Source organism: Rhinoderma darwinii, chromosome 7, assembly GCF_050947455.1.
Source record: "Rhinoderma darwinii isolate aRhiDar2 chromosome 7, aRhiDar2.hap1, whole genome shotgun sequence".
NCBI classification, from domain to species: Eukaryota; Metazoa; Chordata; class Amphibia; order Anura; family Rhinodermatidae; genus Rhinoderma; species Rhinoderma darwinii.
Genome location: NC_134693.1, coordinates 142913832 through 142931486, shown reverse-complemented (window position 1 = coordinate 142931486; position 17655 = coordinate 142913832). Strand labels below are relative to the sequence as shown.

The 17655-nt window shown below is 41.8% G+C and overlaps 2 protein-coding genes across 2 annotated transcripts; both read left to right on the top strand.

Annotated features, from left to right (window-relative positions):
• The first annotated feature begins 2445 nt into the window (after nucleotides 1-2445).
• Nucleotides 2446-3381, top strand: LOC142657496 (olfactory receptor 5V1-like). The gene has a single exon (XM_075832532.1). The coding sequence runs from the start codon at nucleotides 2446-2448 to the stop codon at nucleotides 3379-3381; it is 936 nt and encodes a 311-aa protein (XP_075688647.1).
• Nucleotides 3382-9058: 5677 nt separating this feature from the next.
• LOC142657495 (olfactory receptor 1G1-like) lies at nucleotides 9059-9988 on the top strand. The gene has a single exon (XM_075832531.1). It carries the CDS (start codon nucleotides 9059-9061, stop codon nucleotides 9986-9988), a length of 930 nt encoding a protein of 309 aa, XP_075688646.1.
• Nucleotides 9989-17655: the final 7667 nt, after the last annotated feature.

Genomic DNA, 17655 nt, shown 5'->3' with positions numbered 1-17655 from the left:
TTACTGATGTCCATACTGGTGTCCTTACTGGTATTTGCTGTGTCCATACTGGTATACATATTAGTGTCTATACTGGTATTTGATGAGTCCATACTGGTGTCCATACTGGTATATCTATACTGGTGTCTATACTGGTATTTATACTGGTGTCCATACTGGTGTCTATACTGGTGTCCATACTGGTGTCCTTACTGGTACATTCATACTGGTGTCCATACTGCTGTCCTTACTATTATCCATACTGGTGTCTATACTGGTTTCCCTACTGGTGTCCATACTGATATCTATACTAATGTCCATACCGGTATCCATACTGGTATCCATACTTCTGTCTATATTGGTTTGTTTCCATACTGGTATATATATTTTTTTACTGATGTCCATACTGGTGTCCTTTCTGGTATTTGCTGTGTCCATACTGGTGTACTTACTGGTATACATATTAATGTCCATACTGGTATTTGCTGTGTCCATACTGGTGTCCATACTGGTATATCTATACTGGTGTCCATACTGGTATATCTATACTGGTGTCTATACTGGTATTTATACTGGTGTCTTTATTAGTATTTATACTGGTGTCCATACTGGTATATCTATACTGGTGTCTATACTGGTATTTATACTGGTGTCTATACTGGTATTTATACTGGTGTCCATACTGGTGTCCATACTGGTATATCTATACTGGTGTCTATACTGGTATTTATACTGGTGTCTATACTGGTATTTATACTGGTGTCCATACTGGTATATCTATACTGGTGTCTATACTGGTATTTATACTGGCGTCTATACTGGTATTTATACTGGTGTCCATACTGGTATCCATACTGGTGTGCCTAAAATCAGCTGCGGAAAGATGAGAGAGCACTGGTATCTCAATGAGGCGTTAGGGATCATTTACTGAGGAAAATGCACGAGAATTGTGGCGGAAATTCTGAAAAAAAAAGCCAAATACAAGGAATGAGCCAAATTTATTCTGCATTTTAAATACTTCTTGCATTTTCCTTGACGCTTTGAAAAAGTGCCCAGAAAGTGGGACGTGGCTGCGAGGAGTCACAAAATGCGTCAATTTTATTAATGGCATAAAAAACGGATGTTTATGTACATCAGCCATGAGGTGGCGTGAGGAAGAGGAGAGGGTCCAACCTGCAAATTGTGGGCGGAAGAGAAAAAATCTGACACTACGGGGTTCAATTTACCACCAGCAGCACGTTCAGGTGACTATATGGGGGATCAGGAGTTTGTCGTGGCAATTCTACGTCTTCTTGTAGCCGACAGAGAAAGAGTTTTATTTTTTCTTAAACAAATGACCCCTAGCACAGTAGAAGAGTCTCTCAGACAGGAGAACCAAAAAGTTCTCTGGTACCATCATATTCCCCCATCTTTACACAGAAATCCTAGGGCCCCATAACAAAAATGTAATATGGTCCCCTCCAAACTGAGAGCTCAGACAAATTGTTGATGGCTTAGGCTAAAACAGTACACCATAAAACACTGCCTGCAGCCACCACTAGGGGAGCTGTAATAATCTCGATGCATTTAGCTCCCCCTAGTGGTGGCTGCCATGCAATGGCTTTTTGTTGGGAAGCTGGGGTTCTGGTTCCCCTCTCACGACGGGTGTATCAGTGACGTGGTCTGCATCTATGGTGAGTTGCGCACTGGCTGTCCACTGAAGCTTTCAATCACCCTTATTAATAACCTGCAGACCAAGACGCTTTATATGGAATGATCACTGGAAGAAAAAAAAAAGCAACCAACTATTCTAGACTTAGTTCTGAACTAACGTCTCACATCTCGACTCCAGCTCCAATTTTTGGAAATGCCCACTCTGGGGTATATTAGCATAAGCTCCACTCCCTTTGAGATCCGTATCGTGGGATATTTCGGTGAAGGACAGTAAGGTTGGGAGGTGTTAATGGAAGAGTCAGATTCCCTGGAAACAGAGGTTTTTTTCACGCTTGGTTTTCCCAAAAACTTGTATCTTATGGCGCTTGTCTGTTTGTAGACGACAGTCTGATCTTGATGAACATAATTAATCATTGGGAGTCCAGGAAATTTGTCCAAACTAAAGCCACTTTCTTTGGCTGAAGTTCTAATACTTTCAATTCTGTAACAGAACTTTTTTTTTATAAAAGTTCAAAACCGTTTGGAAAATAATTTCAGATCTCAAGTGACAAACACAAAAACGTAAAATTATAATTAATGCTCTGAGGGTTTGTCGGAATCAACTTGTGAATTACAGCGACACGCGTCCCCCAGGATCATGAGGCTTTAAACTCGTCTATATCAGCAAGACATCAATAATTCCACATGATCAACATCCACCGGGTGACATCTGTGCCCACCTCGTGTCCTCAGGTTCTTCCGGCTATTTACGCAATGTCCCTTTGACCCACGCCTTTCGGTTTTCCCATCATAAGAAGGATTTTGACCAAAGAAATGAAAAATTTGACCGACGCCACTGAATTTATCCTCGTCGGCCTCTCGGATCATCCACACGACTTCCATCTTCTCTTTGTTGTCTTCTTCTTCATCTATGTCTTGACCGTCATCATTAACGTCCTGATCATTGTCTCCGTCTTCACCGACTCCCAGCTTCAGACTCCAATGTATTTCTTTCTTGGAAACCTGGCCTTTATTGATGTCTCCTACTCATCGGTGACGGGTCCGAGAATGCTCTATGACTTGGTCACCAAGAATCACTCAATATCCATTCCAGCCTGCACAACCCAAGTCTTCTTCTTCATCTACTTGGCCAGTGCGGAACTCTTCTTGCTGTCCGCTATGTCCTATGACCGATACATTGCCATCTGCCACCCTCTGCACTACACTCAGATCATGTCTTGGACGGTTTGTACCCAGATGGCATCTGGCGTTTGGGTTCTTGGGTTTCTCTATTCGCTGGTCCACACGTTATTTTCACTCAGGTTGACGTTCTGTGGACCGATCACCATCCACAACTTCTTCTGTGACCTGCCTCATTTGTTCCAGATCTCTTGCACCGACACTTTTATAAACATTGTAGTCATATTAATTGTAGGCGGAAGCCTCGGAATTGGGGCATTTGCCATCACGTTTCTCCCCTACATTCGCATCTTCGGCACAATTCTCAGGATCCGGACCATTCATGGAAAGCTCAAAGCCTTCTCCACCTGCACCTCACATCTCACGGTGGTGTTTATTTTCTATGGGTCCATTATTTTTATCTATTTTGTGCCCACCACAAGTAATCTCCTTACTGTTAACAGGGTGGTGTCGGTGACCTATTCTCTCATTAACCCTTTACTCAATCCCCTGATCTACAGTATCAGGAACAAAGACCTTAAGGAATCTCTCAAGAGAGCCGTCCATCATGTGTACTCAAAACACCGGTGACGTCATCAGGCTGTCACTTCTTACTGCCACCGTAGAAATGGAGAATCATTTTTTAGCGGTGTAGTCAGGACATTTGCATGTATAGTCCCAGGGTCATGTATATGCTCCATATTGGTCTACGCCAAGCGTAGGTTGGAAATGATTCCCCATGAGTAGCAGGAACGTGTCCTATATCTGCAAATAATACTAGATTAGGAAGACGAACAAGTCCTCCTGTCCCACCATGGGGGTGTGATGGTGAAAAAACAGGAGGTCCTTCCCATTAATCTATATATTTAACAAGGTGATGATGAGGAGGAGCAGGCGAGAGTTGAGTAGGGACAAGTGATCCATTGAGTTTTTGTGGGTTTTTTGCATTTTTTTTTTCTTCCTGTTGACATTGTTATAATATGACGTTGGTGGTAGTCAGGGTTACGTCAGCACCCGGCAAGGTCATACAGATACCAGAGCCCAAAGAAGGATGGAGCTGTTCTCTGCCCTGCGTTACACCCTGTGTAGTTTATCCTACACCGGACATTGGGGGAGGGGTCCATTGGTAGATCACAGGCTGCGCCGCCGTCTATGAAAGGATCTTCTCTGTCTGAATACCTCAATAGTATTTTTCCTCACAGGCGTAATGTACTGTATATAAATATATATCTCTATACGTCAGTGCGTTAAACTTAGAAAAAAAAAAAGGTAAAGGTCCCAAAAAAAAAAATTGCGCAAAAACAATTACAAAGATTCAGATTTTAATGCACTTTATTAAATCACAAAACTAGCGATAATACAGACATATTTGGTATCCTCGTAACCGTAGCAACCCGTATAATACAGCAAACTTATTATTAATGGTGATCGGTAAATGGCGTAAATAAAAATGGCAATTGCTTTTTGTCCTGCATTTCCTCCATAATAAAAGTGAATATAATTTCAATGCTTACGTAAAGTATATGAATGGAAAATAGCGCCTAAAAAATACAGCTCGTCTGACCCAACACAAGACCTCGTACAGCAACGCTGACATCAAATAAATAGTGGGAAGGCAAAAACAAAAAACTGTCAGCTGGTCATGTGACTATAGCACAGCACCGACACTTTACGGCAGGAGAAGAATTAAACTACAACCTGCAGCAAACAGATGACTCTCTCCTTCTTTCTCTAAGTTCACACGTGGCTTTTTTTTTATTTCATTTTTTTTAATTCTTTGGTTAAAATGACAGGAAAATATATTATTAATTTTTACCTAAAAAACAAACATGCATAAAAAAACATGGCAAAAACATGGCAAAAACATGGCAAAAACATCTTTGGCAACATTATTGGTGTATAATATCCTGGGTCAATGAAAGATGTTGAGGTATAAGGGGGTCCACTGTGACCCCATCGCCCTGGGGCCCTCATAAACCTGGTGTCGGTCCTGGCGGTAGTCGTCCCTCATGTGTCCCCCAGTCCACGGCTCTTTACTGGTGATTGGTGCACAGACCCTCATGTTACTTATAGCAGTGCTGGACTTGGATTTTTTTATGTACACTTTTGAAAAAGTTATTAAAAAATATTTTTACTTTTTGAGATACAGCTGCTTTGTATATAGAGCAGCTGTATCTAGCGCTGAGACCTGATTCCGGTAGGTGAGCGGGACTGACGGGTGCAGTGACAGCAGGTCCTGCGTGTCACTGACAGTTCATAACTTACATGCGATCAATTACAGGTGGATCCTGCAGGACCCGCTGTCACTAAACCCGTCAGTCCCGCTCACCTGACGGATTCAGGTCTCAGCGCTAGATACAGCTGCTCTATATACAAAGCAGCTGCATCTCAAAAAGTAGAAATCATTTTTAATAAAAAGTCATTACAAAGTTGCACCAATCACACAGACGTTTTTCGTGGTGTCAATGAGAAAACAGCTCCAAAAACGCCTCAGGAAGTGCCATGCTCATTCTTTTTACGCGGCGTCTTTTCACGTGCCGTTTTATAAAACAGCAGCGCAAAAATACGCCTCGTCTGAACTAAAAGCAATATTTACCGTTGATTTCACTGGGAAGCTATTTGTAGGCGTTTCGCTAGTGTTTTTTCAAGGCGTATTTCGAAGCATTTACGCCTGAAAACTCTGTGTGTGAATATACCCCGAGCTGAATGGAACCAATAGACTCTATTGATGGGCAACGGTTCATGTCTAACCCCCTCATGTAGATTATTATATTTTATAATAATTTCAGAATATCAGGAGATTACGAGCACCAGAGATAATTCCAGTCCCCGGCACCTTCAGTGATCAATGATCTCAGACGTTGTAGATTCTTCTCGTCATAATTCGATATTTTCTGCTGCGTTACTTATTGTTGCCGCTTCTTCCACTGGTTTGTGTCTTACATTAAATGAAATATTCTCCAAAAGATCCTTCTATTTATCATGACAATTTTTGGGGCGGACGCCTGGGCCAGATGTTGAATAAAGAGTTAAAGTCTGTATTATTCTTACGTGTCGCCAGGTATCGCCCCATACCCTGGTTTTGACATCGCCCGGCACATGACGAGGACCTCGGCTAAGCTGCGTCTCCAGTGATGAGGTCTGGACAGAGAAAACAGATCTGAGGGGATTAATATAAATCCTTTGCAGGGGAGTGATGGCGCTCAGGAGCAGGAATCTCACCTGCGAGCCAATCATAACCTGTGTTTCTGCCTAAAAAGCAAAGAGACAGGTGAGGGGGACTCTACAGGAGAGCGCAGCAACCCAAGAAAGATGTGAAGGTGGCGGGCGGGGGGCTGGCTGAGCCTTGCAGTGCGGCTAAGTTAAAAGTCGCAGTTTGGCGCACCCTGTGCGGCTCCTGTGGCAATTAGACAACCTGCAACCTGAGAGTAAAGGGGACTCTCGTGTGTATTTTTACTTATTATTTTACTGTATTTGCTCTGCTTTAATTATTTTAATAAACTTGTGATTAATTGGTTTTTAAATCAAGTATTTTATTTTTTTCTGCTCCTCCTTTTCTCTTTTTTGGGGGGTGGAGGATATTAATTGTATTTGATCAATTATTGCAAAAAAGAAAAATAATAAAAGGAAAGAAAAAAACAAGTATTGTACGATCCCATGGGGAACCGTCAGTGACGGCTGGTCGAAATAGGGGTCACCTTTGTAAAAGTGGGCCTTAGACATAGTCATAAAATTCTGTCTGCCTGCAGCCACCACTAGGGGGAGCTCCGGAGATTACTGCAGGCTGTTTATACATAGAACTCAATAATAACAAAGTATACAGTAAGCTCCTCAGCTCCCCCTAGTGGGCAGAAGAGAGCAAAGTGTTTGACACACTATGGAATAGTTCATATTAGATACTGAGTCCTTATATTCATGGCTCTCTTGGCTTTTCTAGTTTATAAGGCTGAAATAGGGTTCGTATTCATGTATTTCAGTCTCCATTGTCCTGTACGCGGAAAATGTGGCTTCGTAATAGGAAATTTGCTTATTGGCAAAAAAATTGCGGAAAAAATTAACAAAATGTTGCCGACCTCTAAGTAATTTTCACCTGTTGACATAATGGCGAGAATTGCGACATGGGAAAACTTCTTATCTCTGCCCTCATCCTGGCCTGAAATCATGTGACAACTGCGACATTCTGGACATCATGTGACCTTGTATCAAGTCTGCCACATGCGCCACGGTAGATTGCTCCAAGTAGGGGGCAAAAAGTGAGTGCCCCTATCCTGCTGCCCACAGACCACAATCCACATAAACCCCCATAAGTGGCCCAGTGGCCTAATGGATAAGGCGCCAGCCTCCGGAGATTGTGGGTTCAAGTCCCATCTGGGTCGTTTAAATTTTAAAATCCGATAAATTCAAGACGTGGAATAAAAATCATTCGTACGATCGTTTAGTGCCAGATAATGAACGTTATTAATCAGATGCGATATTTTAATTATGGAAATGTTTAGAGAACCCACATTGTCCAAAGCGCACACAGTCACATCTCAACTACGACCGCAGTCACATCGCAACGACAAAAGAACCGAAAAAAGTATAAAGACGCTTTAGGCCCCATGCACACGAACGTGCCTTTGCGGCCGCAATTCCCCCGAAAATCCATGGGAGAATTGTGACTCCATTCATTCCTATAGGGCTATGCACACGACCGTGGATTCAAGGGTCCGTTTATGGCCCAGGAGCCCGGACTCATAGGAAATAATGCATGCGGCCAGGTGACACTCCGCCCCGGGCTAACCCGAAAATCACGGCTGTGCACATGGCTACGGTCGTGTGCATGAGACCTTAGTTGAAACGTCTGATGAATTCAATGGTTTTTTTTAGTTCAGTTCATTTCCGTTTCTTCAGGTTTGTGTTTTTTTTTAATCAATAGCGCAAAATGCAGAACTATTTTTCATTTCCAAAAAAACTGAAACGGAAACAAAATGATCATCAAGTCAAAACATCAAATAAATCCCGTAAACATATAACAGACACATCACACGCACATTCATAGGCCGAGTTATACTAAGAGCCTGTTCACATCTGCGCTGGAAACTCCGCTAGCGGCCTCCATTGCGGATCCGGACGAAAATCCAGCAAAAAATACCAGAAACAATAGCGCAGCATGCCGTGCCCGGTAAAACCACAGACGACCCAACATAAACCCATCAAAATCAACGGGTTCCGTCTGGCGCTGATTGTCTCCACCGTTTTGCCGCTGATTGTCTCCACCGTTTTGCCGCTGATTGTCTCCACCGTTCTGGCGCTTCCGGTATTTTCCTTGTTCTGCACTGACGGAGCAGAATAACGGAAAGCAAAACACAGATGTGAACGGGGCCTAAGGGGTAAAGAGGTCCCTGAATGCAGCGTCTCCCATCATCGGCCAATCTGTACCTGTCAGGGCCTGTTCACACAGAGTTCGGCTACATGATACATTTTTATTTATTGCTACAATTCAGGGCAGAAATGGATATTTTGTCACAATATGAAGCCGTTATGGGGTTATTAAGAGGACATTGTTCTCCTCCATATACACTCAGCTGCATCTCTACAAGGACGATCATCATGTCCCGTGTTGTTTCCGGCCAGAGGTTAAGATTTTGGGCTTCCACACAAACACTGTACCGGGGGCCCCCAATTTATGGTAATCTGTCCTGTCATGTGACACCAGCTGGAATGTCAGACGGGACTCTGTGTATTTCATATTTTATTATTTTTCTCATAATACATTTACATGAAGAAACCCTATAAATCCCTCTTGTTTTTAATATAATTCCCGATGGTTTTGTGTCTCTCCGATCCCTCCAGGGGGTGTAAGGATTTGTGTCTTGTCTTCTAAACGACAATTAATCTCAGGGGCATTTGATAAGAATATTTAAAGTGAACCATTTCTCTAAGACGTGAGCTCCGCTTTGGTATCCCCGGTATAAGAACCATTGAGGGCCTCATATCCGCACTGCTGCCTGTACGGCGTTATTCTGTACGATTCTCAGCGTGATATTTCTTTAGTGCACGTTCTGCATCTTTCGTCAGCAGTTCCGGGACATGAGACTTTGGAGATCTTCACATCTCGTGTACGCTTTGCAGTCGCATATTGCGCTTCTTTCACTGAAGTCCATGCAGAAAAATTCGTCAAAATTGAAATTTTTGGTTTCACGCAGCGATCTCCGTTCACTTCTACCTACAGCGTGAAACCTTCGGAGACATCTTCTCTTTTCGGCAATTCTAGGCGTCTTCTGAGATGGAGAACCAAACCCTGTTGTCCGAACTCTACCTGTTGGGGATGTCTGATCTCCGCACCATCCAGCTCCTTCTCTTCCTGCTGTTCTTCCATGTCTATTTCTTGACCCTCCTCGCTAATCTCCTGATCGTTCTCCTGGTGGTCGTGGACTCTCGGCTCCATAGCCCCATGTACTTCTTTCTTGGGAACCTGGCCTGTCTAGATGTGGGCTGCTCGTCCCTCACGACACCCCGGTTGCTCTTCGACCTCAGCACCAACAATAAGATGATTTCCGTGGCGGCCTGCATGAGCCAAGTCTTCTTCTTCATTTTGTTGGCCACTTGTGAGATTCTCCTACTGGCGGTGATGTCCTATGACAGATACATTGCCGTCTGTAGACCTCTGCATTATATTCAGGTCATGGGGTGGAAGACCTGTGTCCATCTCGCGGTTGGCGTGTGGGCGCTTGGCGCGGTGTATTCATTGATACACACGATCTTCACATTAAGATTGACCTTCTGTGACTCCAACATTGTCCAAAGTTTCTTCTGCGATGTATCCAAGTTGTTACAGATTTCCTGCACTGATACATCTGTCAACCTCTTGTCCATCTTTATTCTTGGGGGTCTTCTCGGACTGAGTTGTCTGCTCATGACATTCGTTCCTTACATCATTGTGTTCTCCAGTGTCTTGAAGATCAGAGTCATGAAGAAGAGATATAAAACCTTCTCCACTTGTACGTCTCACCTGACAGTCGTCTTCATCTTCTATGGGTCCCTTGTCTTCAACTACTTCAGACCGACCACAAGTTATTACCACACGGCCGACACGGTGGTCTCAGTGTTTTATACTTTAGTTACACCACTAGTAAATCCTCTGGTATATAGTCTAAGGAACCAAGAGCTGAAGGCAGCGCTGCAAAAACTGCACAAAAGCTACAATATCTGCTGAGACAAATACTACAAGAACCGAGGGGGGGGGGGGGGCACAGATCAGGACGGACTCCAATAAACCTGCTGGTATAACCTGGGTATCTTGTGTATATAATTATATATGTACAACTGGTATAAGTTCTACATCTTCTTGTGTGTAGTGATATGGAGCATGCTGGTATAACCTGGGTATCTTCTGTATATAATTATATATCTACATCTGGTATAAGTTATACATCTCCTTGTATATAGTGATATGGAGCATGCTGGTATAACCTGGGTATCTTCTGTATATAATTATATATATATATACAGCTGGTATAAGTTATACCTCTTCTTGTATATAGTGATATGGAGCATGCTGGTATAACCTGGGTATCTTCTGTATATAATTATATATGTACAGCTGGTATAAGTTATACATCTTCCTGTATATAGTGATATGGAGCATGCTGGTATAACCTGGGTATCTTCTGTATATAATTATATATGTACGGCTGGTAGAAGTTATATATCTTCTTGTATATAGTGATATGGAGCATGCTGGTATAACCTGGGTATCTTCTGTATAGAATTATATATGTATAGCTGGTATAAGTTATACATCTTCTTGTATATAGTGATATGGAGAATGCTGGTATAACCTGGGTATCTTCTGTATATAATTATATATGTACAGCTGGTATAAGTTATACATCTTGTATATAGTGATATGGGGCATGCTGGTATAACCTGGGTATCTCCTGTATATAATTATATATGTACAGCTGGTATAAGTTATACATCTTCCTGTATATAGTGATATGGAGCATGCTGGTATAACCTGGGTATCTCCTGTATATAATTATATATGTACAGCTGGTATAAGTTATACATCTTCCTATATATAGTGATATGGAGCATGCTGGTATAACCTGGGTATCTCCTGTATATAATTATATATATACAGCTGGTATAAGTTATACAGCTTCTTGTATATAGTGATATGGAGCATGCTGGTATAACCTGGGTATCTTCTGTATATAATTATATATGTACAGCTGGTATAAGTTATACATCTTCTTGTATATAGTGATATGGAACATGCTGGTATAACCTGGGTATCTTCTGTATATAATTATATATGTACAGCTGGTATAAGTTACACATCTTCTTGTATATAGCGATATGGAACATGCTGGTATAACCTGGGTATCTTCTGTATATAATTATATATATACAGCTGGTATAAGTTACACATCTTCTTGTATATAGCGATATGGAGCATGCTTGTATAACCTGGGTATATTCTGTATGTAATTATATATGTACAGCTGGTATAAGTTATACATCTTCTTGTATATAGTGATATGGAGCATGCTGGTATAACCTGGGTATCTTCTGTATATAATTATATATGTACAGCTGGTATAAGTTATACATCTTCTTGTATATAGTGATATGGAGCATGCTGGTATAACCTGGGTATCTCCTGTATATAATTATATATGTACAGCTGGTATAAGTTATACATCTTCCTGTATATAGTGATATGGAGCATGCTGGTATAACCTGGGTATCTCCTGTATATAATTATATATGTACAGCTGGTATAAGTTATACATCTTCCTGTATATAGTGATATGGAGCATGCTGGTATAACCTGGGTATCTCCTGTATATAATTATATATGTACAGCTGGTATAAGTTATACATCTTCTTGTATATAGTGATATGGAGCATGCTGGTATAACCCGGGTATATTCTGTATAAAATTATATGTACAGCTGGTATAATTTATACATCTTCTTGTATATAGTGATATGGAGCATGCTGCTATAACCCGGGTATCTTCTGTATATAATTATATATGTACAGCTGGTATAATTTATACATCTTCTTGTATATAGTGATATGGAGCATGCTGGTATAACCCGGGTATCTCCTGTATATAATTATATATGTACAGCTGGTATAAGTTATACATCTTCCTGTATATAGTGATATGGAGCATGCTGGTATAACCTGGGTATCTCCTGTATATAATTATATATGTACAGCTGGTATAAGTTATACATCTTCTTGTATATAGTGATATGGAGCATGCTGGTATAACCTGGGTATCTTCTGTATATAATTATATATGTACAGCTGGTATAAGTTATACATCTTCTTGTATATAGTGATATGGAGCATGCTGGTATAACCCGGGTATATTCTGTATAAAATTATATATGTACAGCTGGTATAAGTTATACATCTTCTTGTATATAGTGATATGGAGCATGCTGCTATAACCCGGGTATCTTCTGTATATAATTATATATGTACAGCTGGTATAATTTATACATCTTCTTGTATATAGTGATATGGAGCATGCTGGTATAACCCGGGTATATTCTGTATATAATTATATATGTACAGCTGGTATAAGTTATACATCTTCCTGTATATAGTGATATGGAGCATGCTGGTATAACCTGGGTATCTTCTGTATATAATTATATATGTGCAGCTGGTATAAGTTATACATCTTCTTGTATATAGTGATATGGAGCATGCTGGTATAACCTGGGTATCTTCTGTATATAATTATATATGTACAGCTGGTATAATTTATACATCTTCCTGTATATAGTGATATGGAGCATGCTGGTATAACCTGGTTATCTTCTGTATATAATTATATATGTACAGCTGGTATAAGTGATATATCTTCTTGTATATAGTGATATGGAGCATGCTGGTATAACCTGGGTATATTCTGTATATAATTATATATGTACAGCTGGTATAAGTGATACATCTTCTTGTATATAGTGATATGGAGCATGCTGGTATATCCTGGGCATCTTCGGTATATAATTATATATGTACAGCTGGTATAAGTTATACATCTTCTTGTATATAGTGATATGGAGCATGCTGGTATAACCTGGGTATCTCCTGTATATAATTATATATGTACAGCTGGTATAAGTTATACATCTTCTTGTATATAGTGATATGGAGCATGCTGGTATAACCTGGGTATCTTCTGTATATAATTATATATGTACAGCTGGTATAAGTTATACATCTTCCTGTATATAGTGATATGGAGCATGCTGGTATAACCCGGGCATCTTCTGTATATAATTATATATGTACAGCTGGTATAAGTTATACATCTTCTTGTATATAGTGATATGGAGCATGCTGGTATAACCTGGGTATCTCCTGTATATAATTATATATGTACAGCTGGTATAAGTTATACATCTTCTGGTATATAGTGATATGGAGCATGCTGGTATAACCTGGGTATCTTCTGTATATAATTATATATGTACAGCTGGTATAAGTTATACATCTTCTTGTATATAGTGATATGGAGCATGCTGGTATAACCTGGGTATCTCCTGTATATAATTATATATGTACAGCTGGTATAAGTTATACATCTTCTTGTATACAGTGATATGGAGCATGCTGGTATAACCTGGGTATATTCTGTATATAATTATATATGTACAGCTGGTATAAGTTATACATCTTCTTGTATATAGTGATATGGAGCATGCTGGTATAACCCGGGCATCTTCTGTATATAATTATATATGTACAGCTGGTATAAGTTATACATCTTCTTGTATATAGTGATATGGAGCATGCTGGTATAACCTGGGTATCTCCTGTATATAATTATATATGTACAGCTGGTATAAGTTATACATCTTCTTGTATATAGTGATATGGAGCATGCCGGTATAACCTGGGTATCTTCTATATATAATTATATATGTACAGCTGGTATAACCTGGGCATCTTCTGTATATAATTATATATGTACAGCTGGTATAAGTTATACATCTTCTTGTATATAGTGATATGGAGCATGCTGGTATAACCCGGGCATCTTCTGTATATAATTATATATGTACAGCTGGTATAAGTTATACATCTTCTTGTATATAGTGATATGGAGCATGCTGGTATAACCTGGGTATCTTCTGTATATAATTATATATGTACAGCTGGTATAAGTTATACATCTTCTTGTATATAGTGATATGGAGCATGCTGGTATAACCTGGGTATCTTCTGTATATAATTATATATGTACAGCTGGTATAAGTTATACATCTTCTTGTATATAGTGATATGGAGCGTGCTGGTATAACCTGGGTATCTCCTGTATATAATTATATATGTACAGCTGGTATAAGTTATACATCTTCTTGTATATAGTGATATGGAGCGTGCTGGTATAACCTGGGTATCTTTTGTATATAATTATATATGTACAGCTGGTGTAAGTTCAAACTGCGGTCCCTTAGGGCAGCGGTCCCACACCTTTTTTGCACCAAGGACCAGTTTCACGTGGATGAGATAGAACAAATCTCCTCCAGACGCTGCGTAAATACTGAGCGGGACTGCACAGAAATTCTGTTTTATTCCGCATGTCAATTGTATTTGCGTCATCGCCGCTTATTTGTTGCGGGTTTTCCCTATTAAATTCAATGGGGCGGTAAAGCGTTTTACGATTGCGATTCCACCGCAAAAACACAACTCAGAAAAAAATAAATATATCTTATACTTACCCAGAAGTCTGTGTTTCTTCCTCCAGGCTGGCCGAAATTCCCTGCAACCACCGGGGCGAATACCAGATACCGCGGTCCGGTACCAAATGATCCGCATCCCAGGGTTGAGGATCGCTGCTTCAGGGGATAAGAAGTCTTGTAGATTTGCAGGAAACTGCCAGAGAAAACCAATCCCCTCTTCTACCGACGTCCCTGAGCCCCATGACCGGGTTCTGGTCTGATCTCACCACAGAAGCTCCACTACATGGTGGACCAACATGACTGCGCCCAGTGCATATGGTCCATAAAGACACGGCTTGTTGAACGGTTGGTTGATCGGTTGGGGAGATTGGTGTAGAAGAACTTTACTGGCCGCTCAGAGTCCTGACCTGAACCCCATCAAACACCTTTGGGATGAACTAGGTTGGAGATTGCGAGCCCGGACCCAAGGGGTGAGAGCATCTCCAAAACGGCCGGTCTTGTGGAGCGTTCCCGGTATGCAGTGTTTAGTGCTTATGAAAAGTGCTCCAAGGAAGGACAACCGGTGACTGCGTCATGGGGGCACAAGGCTTTGGGCGAGGGAGGGGAGGTTAGCCTGTCTGGTCCGATCCCACAGAAGATCATCTGTACCACAAATTACTGATAAAGTTACTACTGGTGAGAATAGAAGAGAAAAGCTGATGGGTAATCTGCTATAAACCTGGTGTCCTGACATTCATGTGGACGTGACACAGACCCCCGACCTAAACATTGCGGCAAAAAAGTCATTCCTCCATTGTTTATGGGATGGTGTTTTTGCAGCGTTCACCATGACATATCAAACTTTATTATGGTCAATACAATTAAGGAGATAAAAAAAGTATACGTTTTGTAATATTTTACAAACGTACAAAAAAAAAAAAAAACAACTGCTTGAAGCTCAACAGCCAGCACCATACAGCGACGTGTACATCAAGCAGAACGCTGTATTGGATGTCGCCAGGGGGCAGAGACGAGTTTCCCACAACACGCGCCTCTACCTGGTTACACCCCACAAAAGGGAAGAGAATTCCACTATAAAATTTATACTATTTTTAATGACGTAAATTATAGTAAAATTTTCTAAAATTGCAAGGGTGATGTAAAATCCCCAAACCTTGCAATTTCCACCGCAAATTGCAACTTTTATGTCCTGGACAAGCCCTTTAATAACCAGTTACATTTTCTTGTTTTACGCAGGAGAAATTGTATTTTTTCCTGTGCAGTTTGTGGGGTACAAATAAATGAATTACTGTGCAGGTTCAGTATGGAGGACGCTGCGCCTGCCTGGAGAATGAGCGCTTACTGGAGCGCTCAGAAGACTTTCTACAGCGACGCCAAAATACATCGCTGTAGATTAAGAACCTCCACCACCTGCCATCAAAAATAAACAGTGGGCGGTCGGGAAGAGGCGGATACCGCGAGTCCCGCATCTATAAGCCGTGCCCGCGCTGAGGGCGGAGCTACAACACGTCTGACATTCTCACCGTCTTATTTAGAACTGCAGTTCGGACTTTACAAACTGACGCAGAACAACGGATTGAACGTTTTTTTTTTATTCAAATGACGTCGGGCGCAGGACAAATCTATTTCGCGTTTTTGGCGTTGTTCGCCAGCATCTTCTTCATTCCTTTCTTGTTGTGTTTCTTGGCGAAGCGCATGTTCCTCATAAATTTGGGATCAACCTGAAAAACACAGAAGAAAACGAAACGTGAGCGAAAGAAATCAGGGAATTCAGGGACTGAAGGGAACAAATATGGACCGATGAAAGACGGAACCCCTCCCCCATCCAGAAATAATGCGAAGAACACGGACAGGACACAGATCATTCTCTGTGCATTAAAGAGAACCCGTCACCTGCCCATAGAAGTGCAGCATGTGATAGTCACGGCTTCACAAACCGTCTCACTTGAAATAATATTTCCTATTGTCCTCCGTTATTTACATATTGGTGCCGTTATAGGGTTTGTTACAATGTATTGGTCTGTACAGGTTTGCAATACCGCAATGTAAAGGTGGTCTGTTAGCGCAACCTCCGAGGCACCCCGATTCTAAGGCTCATACCCAATAATCTTCTTCTAACTGGTGGATTAGAAATGTGTAAATTATAATAATTCTGCCCCTGCTGTAATAGAAATCAGCGCTCCGTGCACCGACTTCCCGCTGATAGACGTGTTATACACAGCGGCCAATCTGAGGGGGAGGAGCTGCAGTGGGAGAAAGCAGAAGCCTGAACCAATGATGAGACAGGAGGCGTGTCTTAGACCACCTCAGACCCCCTGTAGGAACACGGTAGTCACATATCAGTCCTGCTCTAATGGAGCCAAATTAAAAAAGTAGCAACGAGTTAAGAACCCTGAGGAAAACAAACAAACAGTATCACCGAAAGATTCAGATTTACATGTAATTTCTGAGATCATGACTGGACAATCACTACAAGGTGACCCTGAAAACGCCCGACACCAAAACCGCTGCCGGACTCCATCTCTATAAACACTCAAAACCTTTCACACAACTTCAAACAAACCAAAGTCAGACAAGCGATCGCAGCGACTGAAATGCATCATGTGATCCCAACTACAGAAAAACTCTGCTCGTCCAGCATCCGATAGTCCGGCACTTGTCTCCAGCCCAGATACATGATGGCGGCAGCGGAGAGCGAAAACTGAGGGGTCTGCAGGTGCGGAAACGACCCAAAGAAGAACGTGTGGCGGCTCTTACCCCCTTCAGAGACTCGTATCTCTTGGACCGCGGCTTCTTGATGCCGTTTCTGTGCCATTTACGAGCTGTAAAAATACAGAGAAACAGATAAAACATTCAGCCCCCCGGACAAGTAACACGGGGGGGGGGGGAATACTGGAGAAACGGGGGGGGGGGGGGGGAGGAGAATACTGGAGAAACGGGGGGGGGGGGGGGGAGAATACTGGAGAAACGGGGGGGGGGGGGAATACTGGAGAAACGGGGGGGGGGGAGAATACTGGAGAAACGGGGGGGGGGGGGGAGAATACTGGAGAACGGGGGGGGGGGGAGAATACGGGGGGGGGGGGGGAGAATACTGGAGAAACGGGGGGGGGGGAGAATACTGGAGAAACGGGGGGAGAATACTGGAGAAACGGGGGGGGGGGGG

Bases quoted from the DNA above. Each gene is read 5' to 3' on its own strand.
- LOC142657496 (XM_075832532.1), top strand. From the start codon at position 2,446: ATGAAAAATTTGACCGACGCCACTGAATTTATCCTCGTCGGCCTCTCG.
- LOC142657495 (XM_075832531.1), top strand. From the start codon at position 9,059: ATGGAGAACCAAACCCTGTTGTCCGAACTCTACCTGTTGGGGATGTCT.